The 23,400-nt window shown below is 33.0% G+C and overlaps 1 protein-coding gene across 1 annotated transcript; it reads left to right on the forward strand.

Annotated features, from left to right (window-relative positions):
* The first annotated feature begins 1,358 nt into the window (after positions 1-1,358).
* LOC140448423 (FAD synthase-like) lies at positions 1,359-21,278 on the forward strand. Its single transcript, XM_072541511.1, has 3 exons — positions 1,359-2,247; positions 4,916-5,266; positions 20,144-21,278. Exons 1-3 carry the CDS (start codon positions 1,525-1,527, stop codon positions 20,417-20,419), a joined length of 1,350 nt encoding a protein of 449 aa, XP_072397612.1. The 5' UTR covers positions 1,359-1,524; the 3' UTR covers positions 20,420-21,278.
* Positions 21,279-23,400: the final 2,122 nt, after the last annotated feature.

A 23,400-nucleotide genomic window follows, 5' to 3' on the forward strand; every position in this document is an offset into this window, starting at 1 on the left:
TAGACTTTGAAAGCGCATATGACAATATAAACCGAGAATTCTTAATAAAAGCAATGAAAGAATTTAATATACCAACACAACTAATAGAACTGATAAAAGAATCTCTAAAAGTAGAAAGTAGAATCCGGATACAAAATGAATTAACGGAAACAATAGATGTGAAAAAGGGACTACGCCAGGGAGACGCTCTATCATGCATCTTGTTCAACATCGTGCTCGAGAAAATACTGAGGGACACAACAGTCAATACACGAAGAACAATCATTAATAAAAGCGTGCAAATACTAGCATTTGCAGATGATGTTGACATAATCGCAAGATCAAGAAGAGAAATGATAGAGGCATACAACCAAATAGAACGAGCTGCACAAAATAGTGGTCTTAAAATCAATCAGACCAAAACAAAATATATGCAGGTAAGAAAAAACGCAGAAATAAGGCAGCCACAAAATATAACAATAGGAGAATACAACATAGAGGAGGTAAAAAACTTTATATACTTGGGATCCCTAGTCACGTCTGATAATAACGTTACGGAGGAAGTGAAGAGGCGAATATTTATTGCAAATAAATGTTACCATGGCTTAATTAGAGACCTAAGATCAGATAACGTCGCAAGAAAGACAAAATGCCAAATATATAAAACCCTAATAAGACCGGTACTCACATATGGCTCAGAAACCTGGACACTTACTAAAAGAAAGGAAACGTTGTTAGCCACCTTCGAAAGAAAAATCTTGCGACACATATATAAGGGCACAAAAGAAAACGGAATATGGCGAAGACGATACAACTCTGAACTATACAAAATATACCAGGATCCGGATATTATAACATTCATCAAAATAGGACGGCTGCGTTGGATAGGACATGTAGAAAGAATGGAAGAAGGCGAAATACCAAACAAAATATTCAAACAGATGCCAGTAGGAAAAAGAACAAGAGGAAGACCGAAACTGAGATACTTAGAACAAATAGAAAATGATATAACAACGTTAAAAATAAAAAACTGGAGAAAAAAAGCACGAAACATATCGGAATGGAGAAGAATCCTAGAACAGGCCAAGACCCAAAAAGGGTTGTCGAGCCAGTGATGATGATGATGAAATTATTTATTATTTCTGTCTTCCATTACAGCCTGTTGAATATCTTCAAAAATTGTGGTTTCCAATTTAGTTTTAATATTGGGACATTTTATTTCTTTCATTTTTGAATCACAGTCTTTTAAAAAATAATCAGTAGCATCTTATTTATGTAATATTATTTTTGACAATTAAATAATTCCGCGATAGTCATAAAAACAGTAGTGTTGTTGCTCGTAGTTCAAATGTACTGTAGTAGTAGACTAGTAGATGACCTTCATGCTTAATGCATCAAATTGTGACGTCTTATATAACCCTGTTTTAAACAGGAACCAACTAATGAAATGTGTAACTCGCATAACGAATTACTAGTACCTGTAGTAGATTCTAGCAGGTATAAGAAACCGATACAATTATTAAATAGTGAAAGTGATTCATTATCATGAACATGTTTAAATCTGCCAGTCTGGTGTTAGTGAATGATGGTACCTTGGAAAAGAATAGTGAAAATATAGTGCATGAGTTTCTTATAACACAGCTGACATTACTGAAGTACCATGTAGAGAAATTGGTGTTAACAGCTGACGACGATAATTTTGTGGCAAGTCAACTTATTGAGCTTTCAAAGCAATATGATATTCTTTTAGTTTTAGGCAATAATAATACAATTCTTAAAGCTCTAGTAAGACTATGTGATAAAGATTTAAGTCTTACTGGAAAAGTTAAGCCTAAACATGAATTTTGTGATTTGCCTTCCAAAGCCAAATTACTTACAAGTAATACACTTACTTATCCTGTGATATATTTCCAACGGATCTTTGTTCTTAAGGAAGAATATGCCAAAGATCAATTTAAGGAAGTTTTGAAATCTCACTTGGAGCAATACATTACACCACCATTATATAAGAAGTTCATTCAAGCATATACTAATGGTAATACAAAAAGCGTTATAGACTCAATACATGATTTAGTTACTGTTAATGTACATAAAGAACAAGACTTTGTAACTCTTGAAGTGAACAGTGAACAGCTTACAAATGTTGTGGAAGTAGAGCAAATGCTAGCAAGTAGACTTAACAGACAATTTCTATATTCATATGGGGACCAGGAATCTTTAAAGAAAGTGTTAGATAGTGGGGATCAACATATTGTTAAGAGTTTAGAGGTAAATATACAGTGTTTTTGTATCTTGTAGAAAAATAAGTAAATACTGGTTTAGCACATTTTGAGTGAGACCTTCCTATAAACTTAATATTGTAATAGCTAGTATTATTTGTCCAAAGTCATATCATTGTAAATGTTTAAGCTTATGCCATATTATACTTATTTTGCACATTTTTTTTTCAGCTAATTTCTGTGTTATAATATATTGCACTCTATTTAATTTTATATATTTGTTGTGATCATCATCATCAGTGCTACTACAGGCCTAGTTAAGCCTCAACCTTCCCCAGTCTATTTCGTCAATGGTTTCTGTTCATCCCCAACCATTGCCAGTTTGCTGTGCTGATCTTCCCCATGTCCTTGTCAACACCATCCCTCCATCTCAGTCTTAGTGACTACTTCTACTCCTATTTCCTACTGTTGCTGCTAATAGAGTTTGTCTAGGTGGGTAATTTTCATTTGCTCTTGACACATGTCCAATCTATCTAAGCCTACCTATTTTTATGAAAGATATTATTTGAAACTATTTTTTTATACCTACTTCTCATACAATTTGAAATTATCACCTTCTTCAAATACCATTCTCACAGATTGTTTCCATTATTCTGTGTAGTACCTTCCTTTTGAAGATGAGCAGACAATTTTCATCTGTTTTAGAGATGATCCATGTTTCTGACCCATATGTCAGCACTGATATGATGCATGTTCTATTTATTGCTACTTGCTACTGTTTTTTAGCTGCTTATTTAGTCCAAAGTAACATTTGTTCACTATTAGTACCTACCCTTTGTTTTACTTCTTCAGATGTGTCATTATCATTTGTATGAGAGAATGGATATAGGTAAACTTATTCACTAACTCAAAATTATAATGATCTATGCTAAAGTTTTGTTTGGCATTTCTAGCTGTTGTGTTGTTGCTATTTGTTGTGATATACAATATAATTAACCTTTATATATTTTCTTGTTAAAGCATTTGAATATAAAATTTTTAGTTTTCATTTAAAGGAGGAGTTTATATGGTTTTCTTTCTTATTGTTTTTATGCATTGGATTCAATTTTATATTATCAATTCCTAAGATATGGGATTTCTCAGGTTTTCATTTGATTTATTATTACTTTTTGTTTCAATTTTGCTTGCCAATGTTACTTGTTAACTATAACCGTAAGTTGCAATTGAAAAATGCATTATCATCTTTGCCTATAATATCACCTGAGTTACAGTAAGTAAATTAATATAGTTTTATATGAAATATTATATTTATATGGAATTAAGCCACAATTGATTATAATGAAAATTACATTTTATAATTAGAAATTAGAAAAATTACAAAGGATAGGAAATAAGTACATCACAACAACATTAGTACAGTGAGATCTATTCTGTCCAAAACCAAACCTAACAACACCCAAGAGAGATCAAAGAACTGCAACTATAAACTACCCTATGAATGCAACATTTTCTATGTGGGAGAAACCACAAGATCACTAAATGTCAGGATAAACGAGCATAAAACATACATCAAAAACAGAGACTAAGACATATCAAAGATATGCAAACATACCTGGACCATGAGCACAGAGTACAATGGAAAAATGCATCAATAGCCATGAAAGAAACATACATGAAAAAGGGAAAAATCAAAGAAGCGGCTCTCATCCTACTTAATAGAGAAAAATATGTAGCAAACCCATTAGTAGAATACTTAATACAACATACTAAAAGAAGAAGTCAGCAAGAATATACCAACTTTAATAGAAAGTTGGAGACACATTATCTACAATTCTATAATACATATATACAACACATAATACATAAACATATATACAGATGCATAATACACAAACACACAAAATAATCAGAATTTGATATAATCCCTAGAGTAAAAGCACCACCCTCAGAATTTTTAACTAAAAGCATGGCTATTTGTGTATACCATGGATGCCAAAGTAAGTCACCAAGCAGTTTGAAATACCAGAACCACTAAGCAACTTTTTGGTTATAAAAACACCTCACTATTTTTTCAAATAATCTTTTCTAAAAACAATGTCTGGAGTGAAAATTGAAATGTTAAACAATAGTTATAAAATGTAATTTTCATTATAATCAATTGTGGCTTAATACCATATAAACATAATATTTAACTTAGACATGCCATAAGAAAACAGTTTCAGAAAGTTTTGTATATTGGAAATATGTAAAAAAATTAAAATTATATCACATTTTACAGATAACAGCTATAATTACATGCATTTTAATGGTATGTACTTAAATATTCACTTTTTGTAAGTGTTTCAAGATATTATAGAAAATGTAGGTGATATGATCTAGAAAAAACAGAAACTTTTTTATTAATATGATATATTTCCATTATGCTATGCTACACAACTACATACAATGATATAAAACAAATGACTTGTGTATTATTGGTTTGCAGCTTCTCTGATAAATTCTTATTAATTATAGCACTTGTTTTATTGCTTTTGGAAAGTCATAAGATTTCTATTGAAACAGTTTGAGATCTTATATTTTATGCACTCTAAGAGTCCTTAAGGCATGATAGTTTTGTCCACTTACCACCACTAAATCATTCCTGGCATTTCCAGGACTAAAAACATCAATTGGTAGTTACTTAAAACATATCTATAATATCATTTTATTATTTACAGGTAATTGAAAGATGCATTACAAAATATGGACCAGACAACACCTTTCTCAGTTTCAATGGCGGCAAAGATTGTACAGTTCTTTTACACTTAGTGTATGCCTTCCTACAAGTCAATTATTCAGACTATAAGAAGCCAATGTTCTGTCTCTATGTACAGGGCAAAGAACCATTTCCAGAACAAGAAGAATTCATTTCACTCTGCCAGATCTACTACAATCTGGATATAATGGTGGTGATGGGTGGTATCAAAGATGCTTTACAGGAGGTTTTGACCACAAGGCCTAATCTACAAGCTTGTTTTATGGGTACCAGGAGAACAGATCCACATTCAGAGAATTTGGAAGATATGCAGGTGAGATATATGATAATTATTTATTACTTATACAGTGTGTACCAAAGTTGTTCCAAACTACAAATTTTTGTAGTAATCAATACAATTTATATTCTAACTTTATTACTCTGCATTTAATAAGATCAAAATAAATTTTATTCATTTATTGTTGGCTATAAATGTTAGTAAACATAATGTCAATAATTTTCATCAAATTTTTTAAATGATATATACCAAAGGGTGAGAAAATTATTACTATGGCGATTTCCAATAAAAATAAATAATAATTAAGATACAACCAAGATCAAACACAACTGTTTGACTATTTTTTAACTTTGTTGTAAGACATTGTACCTATGCAAATCTAGTTGAAATTGATTCTCATGAAAATGTCCAAGCATTTGAAAGATTGGATTATAAAAACAGTAGTTATTGTGGTGAAAAGGAATCATGTGATTTATTACCAGCATTAGGGAAGCCTATTGTACAGTATAATCTGGAGACCAACACACATGATCCATATTTAAATATGGGACAGTAATGGTACTATTAACTATGGAGCACACCAATGTATAATAGAATAATGGTAAAGATCTAATTGATAATTCTCTACTGCAACACATAACAAATCTAAAAGTTGCTTAAAGGCTCTATTGGTAATTTGTGAAATATGTTCTCTTAAATCCAACAGAACATCTATAACTATATGCAGGCCTTTGGAAGGTTCAACTCACTTAATGGTATACACACTGTTGAGATCATATTAGAGGTGGGCTAAATATCACTACCCTGTGATTTAACAACTGTGATTATGAAATAACAATCGCGACTTGTGAATAAGAACAAAATATACTGTGACTGTGATTTCAGTCTTTTCCTCTTCTATGTCTGTAGTTCTTTATCACCAAAACATGATATTTCGCGTTCTCGTCTCAGTCACAAAGTTGTGAAATGAGAGATGTGTAACAGGATAACAAGAAACGAGATAGAGGTAGTCGGCGGTATTGTAAAGTCGTTTTCTAATTAGAAATGCAAACGCAAAGATAATATTATATCGCCTTTGGCGGAATATGAACATCGCTAGTTTAGTATACTATTTGATTATAAACAAATATGATTTGAAGAAAATAAAATATTTAGAGTTTCAGTTTAGTGAATTTGTTTAACTCGCCCTATTTGTATCGATATTCAATAATTTTTATTCTCCTACATTTTAAAAATGCCACCAGTGGCAAATAAAAAAAGAAAAATTAGTAGTTTATGGAACCTTTTTGTAGAAGTGGATGATAATTATGCGTCATTCAATATTTATAAGGCACAGTTGTCTTATAAAACGAGCACATCTAATTTAAAAAAATACATGCAAATAAAACATTCGACCATATCGGATATACATAATAATAACATGTGTAGAATTTTATGATGGTTTATAATGACACTTTTTATTCAGAGTTTAACATATGACTATTTCATTCCTCTGTTAAATCACAATCATAGATAACACTCACAATGAATAAAAAATCACAATCACAGTTATAACTGTGATTACAGAATCACAGTTTAGCCCACCACTAGATCATATACAAAGTTTAGAGGGTTAGCTTAATATAAAAAATTATAATAACACATTTAAGTTAAGGCCAAAAAAGTTTTAGGTACTTATACCAATAACTTACTTACTTATCCATGGCCTTACACAGCATATTCTGTTTGCTGTTTACCACTTCCCAATCACCTTGTCATATATATCTTCTTAGTGAGGTGTCTTTTTCCCATTGTTGTTTTTATTTGCCATTTCCACTGTAATCTAGTACATCCTCTTTTCCTCCTTCCATTTGGTCACCATTTCCAAGGTCTCAGCGGCAATCTTGTCTCATTCATACTTTGAATATGGCCATATCAGAGTATGATGATATAAGAAGATAAAAATAAAGATATAAGAACAGCTCGAGCAAAAAAATATAACAACCAATAATAACATATATGGCAGAAATAGCAGAAACACGACCTGACAAAGAGGACAAAAAGGATGTTAGAAACATCAGAGAAAACACTTGATGGTAAAACACTATGGGACAGGGGTAGAAGTACAGATATATGACGTATATGCAAGGTGGAGAACATCAAGCACTGGGTAAGAAATATAGTAAGAAGTATAGAGCAGAATGAAATGATCGTATAAGCCAAATGACAACAAATATAGCAGTAAAGAAGGTAAGAGACGGTTCCCTAATAGAAAGATAATTAATGGGAAGACCACGAAAACGATGGAACAACAACTTACTGGAGGCACATTGAAAAACAGAGTCATGTCTACATGAAAAGAAGAAGAAGAACAAGATAAGAAAATAGAAATAAAACAACTTGAATGGTTTGAACACATATTAAGGATAAATGACAATAAATTACTGAAGAAAGTGATAAAAGCTAAAATAACAAAGAGATGGACCAAGGAAAAGCAGGAAAATAGTGGGAAAAAAGAAGTAAAAGATTTTTTTTTAAATTGTCTGTTAAAAACTGGTTCTATTGCCCCCAATTGACTTATTGTATAGAAGTAAAAGTTAAAAATAAAACATTTAACACAGGAACATAAAGTATGGAGAAAGTAGGTTAGGAGCTAAAATAAATAAACCTGACACCTGTGTTTGCTCAAGGAATATCATGGGTTATCGCAGTTTCTATATTGGCTATACAGGGTGATTTATAAATAGGTAATGTTTTATCTAACAATCTTCTTCTTCTTCAGCCTTCATTCATCCATTGTTGGACATAGGCCTCCTCCAATTGTTTCCACGCTTCCCTATCTTTTGCAATTCTCATCCACTGCTTTCCAGCTACAGCTGTTATATCGTCTATCCATCTCTTTTTGGGTCTTCCCACGCTTCTTTTTGTTTCTCGAGGTCTCCAGAATGTCACTTTATGAGACCATCTGTTGGTGTCTTGTCTTGCTACATGTGCTACCCATTGCCATCTCAATGTCGCTATTTTTTCCATGATGTCGGTTACTTTAGTTCTTCGACGTATTTCGGTGTTAGGAATTTTGTCTCTGAGGCTTATATTTAACATGGCCCTCTCCATGGCCCGTTGAGTTACTCTTAATTGTTCTGCCATTTTTCTTGTTATTGCCATAGTTTCCAATCCATAAGTTGCAACTGGTAGTATACAAGTGTCATAGGTTTTTCGTTTTAAGTGTATTGGGATTTTTCTGTCTTTTAAAATGAAGCTCAACTTCCCAAAAGCAGCCCATGATAATTGTGTCCTTCTTTTAATTTCTAGGGTTTGATTTTCCTTTTCGTTTTTAATTGCATGTCCTAGATATATATATTGTTCTACCTTTTCTACATTGATGTTATCTATCGTGATGTTTTCTAGGCTGTTGCTTAATATCTTTGTTTTGTCGAGATTCATTTTTAATCCTATTTGATTCGATTTGTGATTTAAATCTTGTAGCATTGATTTTAGTTCATGGATATCTGTGCTTATTAGTACTATGTCGTCTGCGAAACGCAAATGGTTAAGATATACTCCATCTATTTTTAATCCCTTTTCGACCCAATTTAGTTTTTTGAAGACATTTTCTAATGCCAAAGTAAATAACTTGGGTGAGATGGTGTCACCCTGTCTCACGCCTTTGCCAAGGTCTATTTTCATAGTTTCCAGATCATCATCTATTTTTACGTGAAAAGTAGCATCATCGTATATATTCTTAAGAAGGGCAGCATATCTTGAATCTACTCTGGCGTCGTCCAATGCTGTTAAGAAAGCCCATTTCTCGATACTGTCGAATGCTTTGTGATAATCGACAAATGCCAGATGTAGTGGTATGTTGTACTCTATTGTTTTTTCAATAACTGTCCGGATTGTTTGCAAGTGATCGATAGTGCTAAAACCCTTACGAAAGCCTGCTTGCTCCACCGGTTGGTATGCATCTAGCTTAGCTGTCAATCTATTTGTTATTATTCGGGTTAGTAGTTTGTAAAGGTGTGACAACAAGCTTATTGGTCGGTAGTTTTCTATATTTGCGGCGTCTCCTTTTTTATGGAGTAGAATGACTTCCGCATTTTTCCATGCTTTTGGTATTTGTCCTTCCAATAGGCATTTATTCAGTAATGCTCTTATTGCCTCTTCTAATGCAGTGCCTCCCATTTTTAGCATCTCTGAAGTAATTTTATCTTCTCCTGGTGTTTTCCCATTTTTCATTTGTTTTAGGGCGGCTCTAATTTCTGATGTTATTATTTCAGGGAGATCCTCTGAGCCCACATTTAAGATATGTTTTGTTGGTATACCGGGGTTCGGAATAGTAGAAGTATACAGCTTCTCGTAAAATTTTCGGATTTCTCTAACGATCTCTTCCTTATGCGAGCACAATGTTCCACGGTCGTCTTTTATCTTTATGATTTTATTCCTGCCAGCGGATTTACATGTTTTTAGTACTTTCATGTTCTTATTGTTCTCTATGGTTTCAAGAATCTGGTTTGTTCTATAAGCTCTGAGGTCTTTTCGAATATTTTTCTTAACGCTTCTGGTGAGCGCTTTATAGTCCGGGTTATCTCTGTTCGTTCTTCTTCTTTTCTCTATCTGTTCTAGAGTCTCGGGTTTTAGTTTAGCTTCTTTTTGTTTTCTTATTCTGCAACAAAGTTTCTTAGTGACTGTTTGTATGTCTTTAGTTATTTTCTCAGAATAAGAATAATAAATATGAGAAAATAACTATCTAACAATAAAACACTGAAAATATGTATTTGTTCTCAACACTTCCACAAAATTTATTATAATTTATTATCACTACAGCTGTGATCTCCTTTTGCCTTTCTCACGTGATCTATTTCTGGTACCTATGTGTTTACACTTTATAGTCTTCAACTGAATAAGTTGAGGTAGAGAACTGTTTGTCTCAAGTTGGCCATTCAGAATTATGTTGTATTTTTGTAATACTGTTTTGTAATGTTGTCCCCTTCCCCACTTGAGTGGTAAATTTATCTTAACTATGACTCACATGTACTGATAAGAATTGACAGCATAGTTTCTAAAGTTGTTATTACATATTGTAGTATTGTTTTATATGTGATTCATGCTGGGTCAATTGACCCATTAAAAACATCCCATGGGCTTGTAGACTAGTAGTTTTTGTTATATAAAATGAAAAAAATATTAACTGTTTTTTATCATTTTATTATTCTCCTTCATTAATGGGGTTTTTAGTTCTGCTTAACTAAGTTCCAATGTTCTGGTATACAAAAGTGTGATTTTTCTATTCCAAATGTGATTTTTAGTAAATTATTTCGGAGAATCAAATTTTTTTAATGTGGCATTATTTTTTATGTTTTTGTACAGATAAAGATTAGATACATATTATATAACTTTAGATTAGATTAAAATAATATAAAATTTTTCTAAGAACAGTATCATCATCGTTTACAACCAATTAAATATAATTTTATAAATTCGATAAAACTAATTCAGACCATTGATAGAAACTAAAGTTAGTTAATTTTATATATGTTAATATCATGACAATTACACTGTAATTGGTTTTGTAGGCTATTTAGAGTCGCTGCTATTCCTAATAAAATGTTTTGTGAATAACCCTGACCTAGTCAAAGTCAAACCTGGAATTTCATTGCTTCTGGAGATATTGAACACATTTCTAGTGAGTTTGTTTTTAAAAAGTATAGTGTATAATGCAAGTCACAAACTTCACTCTCTGACTTGCTCCTTTTATTGTAATTATACTTCAGCGATACTGTCCTATGAGAAGAGTGTTGCTGAATACTTAATCCCCTTTTTTGTTCATTTCGACAAGACACTTTTGAGTTTTGAGGCGATAATTTTACAAATAATTTTACCTACGTCATTCTTGGATTGTTAAGCCATTGGGATCGTATCTATTTATGTTCCCAGATACCTTTTAACATGGCTTTTGTTGGCAAAAGGCTTCTGGGGCCAGAATCTTTGCTTCTTGTTTTGATAACTTGTCAGCTTTCTCATTCCCCCTTTTCTCCTTATACTTTTATGCCTTGGCACCTGCATCGGCTGTTGCTGACAGTTTCTAAAGATATTGTTTGTAGTCTAAAATTCAGAAGCAAAAGACATCAAAGCCTTAAAAGAGGACTGTCTGAAAAAATGTGTTACCAAGTGGTAATGTGTATCACATGCGTTTCCGCCTACGAGACAATTGTAACGTTTCCACAAGATTTCGAGAGTCTGAAATTAACTCAGTTTTTGTCTATTCAGTCTTTGGATCTGTATTGGATACATTCGTGTACAACATCCCTGAAGGGTATACACAATAAAGAAGATATGCAGTATAAGGAATATATCTCAAGTTCTGCAGATCCAGCAGCTGGCCTGTAATTGTCTAAGCACTTCAACTTAACTGCCATCGTGACTATTAATTGGTTCAGGGCTTCCAATTGAATATCATCATGAAAATTAATACCCAGCTAAGAACATCATACTTTCTTAAGTTAAACTGACATTACTATGCGAATGTATTCAATTTTTTTCGAAAATCTTCAATTTTAAATCCCAAAAACTCTTCAATCTTCAAAGGACTGTACTCCTCAGAAACAGAAAGACCACCACTTTTCAGCCATTACTAAAAAAAAAAAAATCCTATTGAAAAAATTGTTTCGAACGTCGAATTTGTCCTTAAAATTCCCAATTAAGAACTATGGATACAGGACAACCATGACGAGACCAATTTCCTCGTATTTAGCAAACCGGATGTTCAGAATTCAGATAGGATAAGTCCTATCAGAAGTCGAAATACTGGAACTGTAGCGCACCTAGAATTTGCCTTTGGAGGGGTTTTGGTTGGTCACCGAAATTTTTTTTATGATGCTACCTCCATTTTGAGTCCTTAAAATGTGTGAGTAACAGTGTCGGAATAGGGTCCGGGGGGTGGGGGTTAACCCCCAAAACCCCCCTGGGTGCGCCACTGTACTGGACGCTGTAGTACCACAGCGTTGTTATCAATGCTACACAACATAATACACACCGGTGTACATGTTTGTTTTTTTTTTTTTTTGAAGTAGTGGTTGCGGGCTTTGGTTCCTTGATGGTTACCGCCTGTTTTGTTTTGCCCTCTTCCAACGAGATAATACTATCTTGCTGGAAAAGGTAGTAAGGCCTTTTGACCTCTTATTTTGACTCTTCTAACGAGGAGTTCAAGGAGGCTCTCGATAAGTTTAGCAAGGACAACTTTTATAGCCCCAACGTCATTCTCAGACACAGATTTGTCTGGGTATCCTTTGGGAATGACAGCCGTCATTCTCATACACCCGACCCTTTAGATGAAGCTACAGTTCTGTTTTTTTTTTGTTAATTTCTTTTCGTGAGTGGTCCTATCAGAATCAGTTGGGTCCTTTAGTGACTCCCATGGGAATAAATTTTTTTGTTTAGGGGATTTAATAATTTTCATATTAATTCCACTAGTTTCACCGTCGAGTGGTTTATCGGCGTGAGTTCGATATCTGGCAAGGGACAGAAAAACAAAAAAAGGCTAACGTAGTAGTTTAAAATTCTAAATACATATGCTACTTAGACTAGAACACGCTGGTGATCGATCTATGGAGGAGCAGTACAGCAAGAGATGAACGATTGCGGCTTGGTGATACTCCTCCATAGATTCCTACCGGATGGGCGTCTACTCCTAATAAACGCAGATATTTATATATATATATATATATATATATATATATATATATATATATATAAGGTAAAAGATATCGGCATAGCTCGCAACAAAGGAAAAAATATATAATAAAATATGTGTACAAGATGGAAGGCAACCGTATATACGTATATAGGAGCATATTAACTTGGGAAAGGATCACTACAGGAGCAATGCTACCAATTCCCAAGTTAATATGCACCTTTTCTAACTTGGCTGCACCGTACTGAAGAGGACCAATAGTCAGAAATACGTATATACGGTTGCCTTCCATCTTGTACACATATTTTATTATATATTTTTTCCTTTGTTGCGAGCTATGCCGATATCTTTTACCTTTATATTACTATCAACTCGCATTAACCTTTTACTTATATATATATATATATATATATATATATATATATATATATATATATATATATATATATATATATATATATATAATAATGTTTAAAGTTTTAGTTATTCTATGCAGTTAGTCAAATGTAGAGTTGGTTTGAATTCTCAAATACACGTTTTTTTTTATTATTGACAAGTTAAACATATTTCCAAAGAATGTAGAAACTGAAACGTTGTATATACTTCATTTACATTTATTAATTTATATCGGGATTTCCGCATTATAAGCTATAAAAATAATACAGATTAGTAATACATAGTAAAATTTAATAAACAACATTAGAGGATTTTGCAGTGCATTGTATATAATTATCAGTCGACCTTGAATGGGAAAACCTACTTTTATAATTGATTGGCATTTATTTATGACATAAGGCAAGCAGTGGGTACGCGTTGACAGGAAACAGGAAACCCTTGATAAAGTTACAGATATGTTTCTTATTCACTAACCATCCATCTGACAGACTCCTAAAAATTAATACATTTTATATGACAAAATTTATAAGGGGTTTTAAGGGTATTAAGGGTATGTGTTTAGAACTGCAGTTGTTGTGCCATTATATATATATATATATATATATATATATATATATATATATATATATATATATATATATATTATATATATATTATATATATAGGTTCTTGAACTCCTAAGTCGAGCATAGAGCTTCAGTGAAAACTCGCCATCGGGTTCTATTTTGCGCTAAGGCCTTCACCTTATTCCAAGACTTTCCTTGACCTCTTATTTCTTCCATGATGGATCTTCTTTAAGTTTGTACTGGGCGACCTCTTTTTCTTTTTCGTTGGGGATTCCACTCTAGGGCAATCTTTGCAATACTGGAATTATTTTTTCTGAGTGTGTGACCAATACAACCCCACTTTTTGGACTTTATTTGATGTCTATTAATAAATATCTGCAGTTTATCTTTAAGGGTTTTTGTTACTTTCCAGGTTTCACATCCGTAGAATAGAACAGACATGACATTTGACTGGAATATGCGGATCTTTGTCCTTGTAGTATACTCGTTAGATCTCCAAACAGGGTTGAGCATGCTGAATGCTTGTTGAGCTTTTCGTATCCTCATACGAATATAGGTCTCTGTACCTCCGCTTTCCGTTATGACACTTCCAAGATACGTAAAGTTTTCCATGTTGTTGATAGTAAATAGCGTGTTGTTTCTTGCGTTTACTCTCATGGATTTGGTTTTACTAATATTGATTTTCAAACCTACTTTATTAGCTTCAGTGGAAAGTGTTTCCAATTGATCAACTAAATCTTGGAACCTTTGTCCTAACAGGCAGATATCGTCGGCGTATTCTAGATCGCCGGCGTATGTCAGAGTCTAGAGTCTAGTTTGCTATATTAAAAAGAAACGGAGAAAGCACGCATCCCTGTCTGATTCCAGTAAGTATGTCAAATTCGTCGCTCTTGGTTCCATTGTGTGTCACGCTGCATTTCGCCTCAGTGTACTGTGACTTTATAATGGAAATTATTTTATGCGGGATGTTTCTTAGCTCTAAAATTTACCATAAAGCAGCATGAGATCAGCTGTCAAAGGCACGCTCGAAGTAAAAAAAAACATGTATAGAGGTATGTTCCATTCGACCGATTGTTCCGTTATTACCCTAACAGTATTAATTTGGTCTATGCAGGAGGATTCTGGTCTAAAGCTTGCTTGACCAGCTCGAAATTCAATCTTGTGTGTTAATCTTTTTTAAGTGTGATGGTCGTGAAGATTTTATTTATTGTGGTAAGCAAGGTTATTCCTCTCCAATTTTTGCACAGTGTGAGGTTGTCCTTTTTTATAAGCTTAACAATGTTACACCTTTTCCAGCCCGCTGGAATGCGGTTTGTTTCCTACACCTCTCGGATTATGGGAAGCAACAGTTCAGCAGTTAGATGCGGATCAGTTTTAAGTATTTTAGCAGCAATGTTATCGATTCCCGTAAACTTGTTATTTCTCAGAGATTTAATAGCTGTTATCTTCGTTTTGGAAGGGGACTCGCAAGATATACGCAAGTCTACATTGCGCTGGTTTTCGACAATATCATCTCAGTTTTCCCTGGGCGTACCTAGCATTTCCTGAAAAAGCTCTTTCCGTCTCTCTACTTCGTCATTTGTTGTAGTAAGTAATTCTCCTGTCTTGGATCTTACAGTGTTTGAACAGTTGAGCCCATTTTTTTAGCTGTCTAGTAATTTGGTATAGCTCTCTAGTTCTGTTGTGTCGTGCAGCTGTTTGAGCTTATTTTGCCAATTCTTCAGCTCACCTTCTTCTGTCTCTTCTTGCATTTCTTTTAACTGCTTTATTTATTGTTTCATATTCTTGTTGTCGGTTCGCTCTTCTACAGTTCTTGCTTGCAAAATATCTTTCTTTTGCAGTTTTCTTTCCTCGATAGGATCCAAGTTTCATCTGACATCCATTCTTTTCTATGTTTCTCTTTTTTACATAGTTTATCTTCAGCTATTTCTGCCAAAACATCTGCCAAATCTTCCCAGCTATTTACTTTACGTTCTCTTGTTTTAAGTTGGAGTTTCTTCCTCAACATGTGTCGTTCTGGAGCCGTTTTTAATTTGTCTAAATTGTATGTTTGTCTGTTGGTGTTTCGCGTGTTTTTGTTTTTTGCCATCTTGATTTTAATGGTACCGATTACGAGAAGATACTCACTTGCCACTCTTTTATTACGTACGTCAAGAAGAGATTATCTCCATCTTTTTGATATGGTGATGTAGTCTATTTGATTTTCTCTTATACGACCTTGTGCAGTCCATGTAACCTTGTGGATATTTTTATGTGGGAAGATGGTTCCACCAATAACTAAACTATGATTGGAACAAAAATTTGTAAAACGCTCTCCGTTTTCATTCATCACTCCCAGGCCATGTTATCACTATTAATATATCGCCTTGGTTTACTTGGGTTGTTTGTTCTAGTTGTTCGTAGAAAATTGATGTATGTATATATAGTTTAAATAAATGTTTCACTGTTTACATTAGTAAAGATTTATGTCTGAAACAAATTTCAGGGAAGTGTCAGATCTAAACTTACCTTTACCTAAACTTACCCTTACAAGTCACGTACTATTCGTAATTGCGAAAGATTGTTGATACAATACCTAATAAAACAGAATTTTGCTTTCATGGGAAATTAGGTAAATTTCTAAATTTCAAACAAAGAAAAGAACAGAAAATTGGCTTACTTCGGCCACATGCATAAATAGTAAATACCGACTTCTACAGTTGATTCTACAGGGCAAGGTTGAAGGCAAGAGTGACCCTGGACGTATCCGTATATCCTGGCTGGTCAATCTTAAGAAACGGACTGGTCAAACGTCAGCTGATCTATTTCGAGATTCTGTGAGTAGAATAAGACGGGTCCATGTGGTCGCCAGCATCACTAGAAGAGAGGCACCTTTAGAAGAAGATACATTTCAGATAAACGAACTTACGAAGTACAGCTGGTTCCTAAAAAAACTGATACAACTCTTAAAGCGTATTTTGTAAAAAATTGAGCAGTGTATTTTGTAGTATAAATATTTATTATTTACATACTGTCACTGTCACTGCCAAATCTTCTTCTTCTTCTTCTTTTATTGGGTAATATCCTGCCAAATCTTAAAATTGGTCAGATAACTTATTCTGTTCAACCTCAAAAAATGGCTCCACATGCTAGCAAAGAATTAAAAGCAAGAATTGTAATGAAATTAGAAGATGGTTGATCACTATCTGATCTTTTAATTTGGTTACAATTCTTGCTTTAATATATTGTTGAGTTAAGTCGTTTGTTTTATTCCTTAATAATAATAAAAATGATAACAACAACCCTATTTTATGTAAAAACTATCATTTATATACTCTTTATAAAATGCAGGAATTCAAAATAATGTCGAAATTTAGATCTTAATAATTATTACAATTTAAGAATTAACATATGTAATCAATAATTGTTTGTTGTGTGTTTTTTTAATTTTATTATTTGTCTGTCATAATAAATATAATATAATGTCAAACCAATCAAATCTTCAATCAGTCTTCTTTAAGTGCCACCTCCGCGACGAAGGTTGGCAATCATCATGGCGATTCTGACCTTTGAGGCAGCTGCTCTGAACAATTGCATTGAGCTGCAACCAAACCACTCTCTCAGGTTCTTCAACCAGGAAACGCGTCTTCTTCCTACGCTTCTTCTACCCTCTACTTATCGTTGAATAATGAGTCTCAAAATGTTGTATCTTTCGCCTCTTATCACATGTCTGAGATATTGCAATTACCTTTCTTTTATTGTATTTTCCATTTCCCTCTCTCTGCCTATTCTCCTTAACACTTCTGTATTCGTGACTCTATCTACCCATGGAATCCTTAGCAATCTTCTAAATGTCCACATTTCAAACGCCAAATCAACCAGCTTAAAACTTAAACTCTAAAACATTAGGAACCAGCTGTAAATAACATATAGTAGTCTCTTTCTTGTCCATTATTAAGATATATAGGATCTCTTAATATGTTCTTATAGACGCGTGTTATCAGCCCTGAATGCCCAGAGCGATTATATCTAAATCATCTAAATCTGAGTCATTTTAACAAGGACTTTAGATTTACTAAAACACTTGGCCACCATTAATTTCCTGTGACGCTTCAACAGATAACACATTTTTATTTATTTATCAGCACTTGATAAGAATGGTTTTTGTTGCGTGTTAAAAGTAAAGCACCTTGCTATAACATGTGGATTTTAACATTGGGTTGATGTTTTGATTATATCATGCATTCTATACTATTTATAGTAGTCATTACTTAGTTAATTAGTTTATGTACATACCTTGACTGGACGATTTTTTATGGCTTATTCTTATTAAAATAGTTTTTTATTGTTTCAATATTAATAATTTTTTGTAAAGATTGGAGCACAGACGGGGCCGGACTGGCTCATAAAAAAGACGCAAACCCAAACTCTTAAAAAAGCTCCAACCTAAAATTTAAACAAATGGCCAGATCCCCCCTCCCACCTAAACTTTTTACATCAAACTTTTTGAAGTCCTAATACATGTAAAGTAAATCAATATTATTTGTGAATTTTTTTAATTCTAATTTAGATCCATAAAATAATTTACTATTTTTATTGGGAATAACCCAAAATTTTACTTTAAAATAAGTTTATTTTGAAGTTTTGATTTCCACGTGGAAATTTCCGACAGGACGTCCCACGACACGCCAGTTGGCACCGCGCACGATTAACCGGCAGCGTGGGCCACACATTTGACTGCGGCAACTTTAATATAGGCTATTGGAGCTGGAATTAACGCGGCTGCCGGAACCAGACTTGCCATCTCCAATGAATGCTCAATGCTCGATAAAAGGTTTAGCGGGACTCATTCCGCTTCCGGGGTGGGGGGGAGTGCGTAATTTGCGCGCTTGCTAAACTTCCTTGGATATGCCAGCAGTTTCTCAGGTTCGCTCTCCAGAGTCGAATCCTGATTGCCCGTTACAACTATGGTAGGCGCAAAACTTACATTCGACAGTTGAGAAGGCATCGAAACGTCAAAATAAACTTATTTTAAAGTAAAATTGTGGCTTATTCCCAATATAATTAGTAATTTATATTAAGATGCTATAAAAAAATACCTTCAGTTTCTCACTATCCCTTTTACTCTGTTATTCTCTTTTGTACTCCATAAAACATCGAAAAATTTCTCTTCCGGTACCACCCGTAGTAAAAGTGGTATGAATACACTCATGATTTGAGTTGAAAACGGCAGTTAAAATTAGCATACCCAAAAATGCCTTCATTTCAATCGAATCTGTGTTTCAAATTTCACTTATTTTAGTATACTTTCACTATCAGTTCTTTTGTATTTTCCAGATAACTACAGATTTTAGCGTTAGTCCAGTGAATAATTTGCTCAATCATCTCTGTAGAAAACAGTAAATTCCAAACATCTAAAGGGGATGCATTATTTCCAAGCACACGAGCAGAATTCTTCAGACCAGAAGGTTTTTATATTACCTCAATTAGATGAGTCATCGTCCTCAATATTTTCGTCTTTATTACTCTCTTCCGATATTTCCGATGCTGTATCGTACTCATTTTTAAGAGCACAATCATATTCTGTATTCTCTATTTTACTTCCACTACTATCACATTCTTCATATCAATTCGTAACTGTTTTTTCATAATTATCATCTATAAAACGCACACTGAAGAATGTGCTTTATTACTCATTTTGACCACTTTTGACTATCACAACGTAACAATAAACAAATAACCCACATCTAATAATAGTTACTCTTATATTGAGGTATCGTCTGACAGACACAGAGTACGCTTTACTTTTATTGTCGGATTATTTCGGTTCACAGTTCGAGATCTATTTTTAATATTTGGTAAATACTTTTATTTTAATGCTATTTGAGAGTACACTGATGGAACACTAAATATTTTATTAATTACTATAAATAAACAGTTTTAAAAACAGCCGTAGTCTGGTAGACTACGCGTCAGTACTTAAGAGTTAAGATGATCGAATCAAATTAAACTGTTCCCTTTAAAAAAAGATTTATTTGTAGTCAAGAAATCATACTATGACAATTATAGTTTCCTTTCTTGACGTAATGGTCCTTGTAGCTTTTCAAACGGAATAGTCTAAATGACAAATATATTTAATACTGCTCAAATAGATGATAATTTAATTCAATTAACTTACTTTGCTCCATAATCTTGAATTTCTGATGATATCTAGTGTAAATATCTTCATCAGTACTTATACAAATCATTCTCATATGTAGATAGTAATAAAAACCACGATTCATTATTTATTTTTTATTCTAGATGACAGATTGCGATTGGCCACAAGTGATGCGAGTGAATCCCATTCTCGATTGGCACTATTCCGATGTTTGGGATTTTCTTCTCTACTTCAAAATTCCATATTGCAAACTGTACGACTTGGGATTTACCTCTATAGGAAGCTCTACGAATACGGTCCGAAACCCGTGTCTGTTATATTTTGACGATAAACTTAACACACAAGTTTATCTACCTGCATATAAACTGATGAAGGAATCTGAAGAACGCAGTGGTAGGAATACGGCGAGAAAATCTTAACATTTGTAGTGATCTGCTCATTTTATTTATGCTTATAAATTTATTTTGTCTTAGAAACAGATCGGACCTCAATTATTTTAATATGTTGACAATGCGAAGCCGTTTGAAATGGTAAACGACATAAAACATCGATGATTTGTCGTACTCCTTGTGTTTCACATTTCACCAAAAACGAGTATTTAGAAAAATCTTAGTTTTTTTAATAAAATAATTACGGTACTTTTTAAAATATTATATCGTCATTTCTGTGCACCTTATTTATATCTTCTTCACCATTCGAGTAAACATGTTCATTGTCCAGAACATTTTAATGTTATCTCTTATAGAACTGTTTAAGGGAAAATTATTTTAATCGCCGTCTTGTTTTGTCTAATATTCAAAATTGCGAAAGAGTGTAGACTGGACCATAAGAATACTCAGAATTCTTTAATTATCCATTGTCAAAATGCTGATTTCTATTTAGGTGTACATACAACGGATCGTTTTGTTTCAATATCATCTATACAAGAGTTTAAAAGCATTTTGAGATGAATTACGATACCATACGCTGTATTAAAATTGATACATTAAATGATAATATTTCGTAATTTTACAAAGATTCTCCTACGTTTCGGTGCTGCAAGAGACTGCATAGACAAAAATTGTAGTATCAGAAGTTTTAGAACACGATTTTTACGTAACGCGTTTCTCTTCTGACTTGATAAAAAGGATATATTTCCAAGAAAATATTCTTTAGTGTGAATACTGTTAATAGATACATTTTTTGTACCATAAAATCATAGAAATATGATAGTTGTGTTTTGTTGATCATGTTTTTAAATAATTTATTTTTTAATTTATTAATAAATGTTGAAATGTTGGTGTATCTTTATTTAAATAAGACGCGCTTGGGTGGACGTGCTTGGGTGAATTCATACGGATCATCACTTTTGGGAAACTACGTTGACCACATTACAACAAAGAATTATATTATACATAAAAAAGTAAAGATACTGACGATAACGAATATGATACGGATAATGGAAAACACTATGACATTAATAAATATATATACTCCAACTGAAACATCAGATCCAACAGAAAAAGATGAATTCTATGAAAACCTAATAAAGCATGCGACGAAATGGTACGACAAAAAAGACATTCTATTAATACTGTGAGACGCAAACGCACAACTGGAGAAAGAAAGATACTTAAAAGACCTTGTTGGAAACGGAAAAGGATTTCTACACGAAGAAACAAATGACAATGGTCACAGAATCTGTCAACTCACAGCAACACTAAATATGGCTTTCCTATCAACAAAATTTCAGCATCCAAGACAACATAAGGCAATCTGGAGACATCCATATGGCAGTGAAAATCAAATCGGCCACGTCCTAGCAATCAAAGAGTTAGTACAAAAAACATTGGAAGCTAGAAGCATTAAAAGAGACTGAATTAAGGCCGTTCCTGGCTATTCTGGGCATAGCTAAATTCCAATGTAAAAGTTTAAAAAAACAACGCAAAAACTATGACGGATACTAAGATAATTCTTTTTTTATATGATAGGTCTTAAAATATTCTAGTGCACTAACTCTTTATAATTAATAAATTGTTTAAATAATATTTTTTTGTTTAAAATAATTTAAAAAAATTTAAAAAGTTACTATCACTATAAAATCTTTCGCACTTTCCGAATCTGTTTTAACATAAAGTGTAACACAAAGCTACTATTTTGTTTAAACTTTTTTAAGAAAGCTTTTTAAGGCAAGAAACACCTTCTTAAGCATGCGACAGTTACTAACTACCCGTAATCTTGATTTGTCCCTACGATACCGCATGATAAAGTGTTATTTTTAATTTATTTTATCTTAATTAATCTTAATAAACTTGAAAGCGATAACATTTTTGAATGGAGAATGAAAAGACCTTTCAAACGATATACTATGGTCTACGAATACCTTCAAACGATATACTATACACAAGCCTATACTTCCTATTTTAAAAATTGGGGGTTGTACCTATCATTCTAAGGGGGTTTAAGGCAGGGGTTGCATTTTCACGTTAAACAATGTCACGATATAATTTAAATTTGACGTGTTTCGGGATTTTTTATAAATATGTACAGTAACCTAAATAATGAATTTATTCCATTTGGCTTTTACACACTGTATAATTCACGGTGGAAATTATTTAAACAATTTATTACAAAATGTGGCAAAAGTGCATCTGATTATTACCAAAATTATTTGATCAAAAAAAATGTAAAAAATGGGTAAAAGAAATAAAAAGACAAAACAAAAAATATATTAAAAAACAAACAATTAACAATAAACCTGATAAAGACTATGCTATAAATGTAGAAGAGTTAGTTCAGTTGTCGGATGAAGCAAAAAAACAGGAATTTCAAAAAATATCTCACAAAGAACAGATTTCGGCTCAAAATAACAGTGCTGCTTGGTATATAGCACGTCAGCAATAGTTAACGTCCAGTCATTTCTGCTGACTCACTGTAAAAGACTGCATATTACCTATTAACATGTACGATATTATTTTGATTAGTAAATGACGTATTGATTTGCACATCGTACAGTTAGTAGACCAAGTTACATTTATGAGTCACCCTCCCCAATTTCTAATTTCTTGTCGTAGTATAAAGGAATATCCTAGCTCATACTTTAATCGGTCGTGTTGCTTTCTGCACATACGCTTACCTTTATATAACATATAAAGCCATCAGAAAGCGAGGAGAATATGTATGTTCAATCTAGAACTCGCTAGTTTTTCCCTTTCGCATTGGACATGTATATTACCATAGAAAAATATTTTATTCATAGTTGAAATGAGTTTACAAAAGATAAACGAATTTTCTGTTTTGAAAACTAAACATTACGAGACGAATTGTGGATATCTATATTACAAAAACCAAACCAGCCGTCTACAAAAGAAATTACGAGTATGTTAAAATATGACGAGACAGGAAAGAGCAATTTTTAACA

Source organism: Diabrotica undecimpunctata, chromosome 1, assembly GCF_040954645.1.
Source record: "Diabrotica undecimpunctata isolate CICGRU chromosome 1, icDiaUnde3, whole genome shotgun sequence".
In the NCBI taxonomy this organism is placed as follows: domain Eukaryota; kingdom Metazoa; phylum Arthropoda; class Insecta; order Coleoptera; family Chrysomelidae; genus Diabrotica; species Diabrotica undecimpunctata.

What these genes read in the sequence shown, in the direction of transcription:
- LOC140448423 (XM_072541511.1), top strand. Translation starts at nt 1,525, where the DNA reads ATGAACATGTTTAAATCTGCCAGTCTGGTGTTAGTGAATGATGGTACC. An exon ending in ATATTGTTAAGAGTTTAGAG is followed by an intron (nt 2,248 to 4,915) that starts GTAAATATACAG and finishes TATTATTTACAG; the next exon opens with GTAATTGAAAGATGCATTAC. An exon ending in AGAATTTGGAAGATATGCAG is followed by an intron (nt 5,267 to 20,143) that starts GTGAGATATATG and finishes TTTTTATTCTAG; the next exon opens with ATGACAGATTGCGATTGGCC.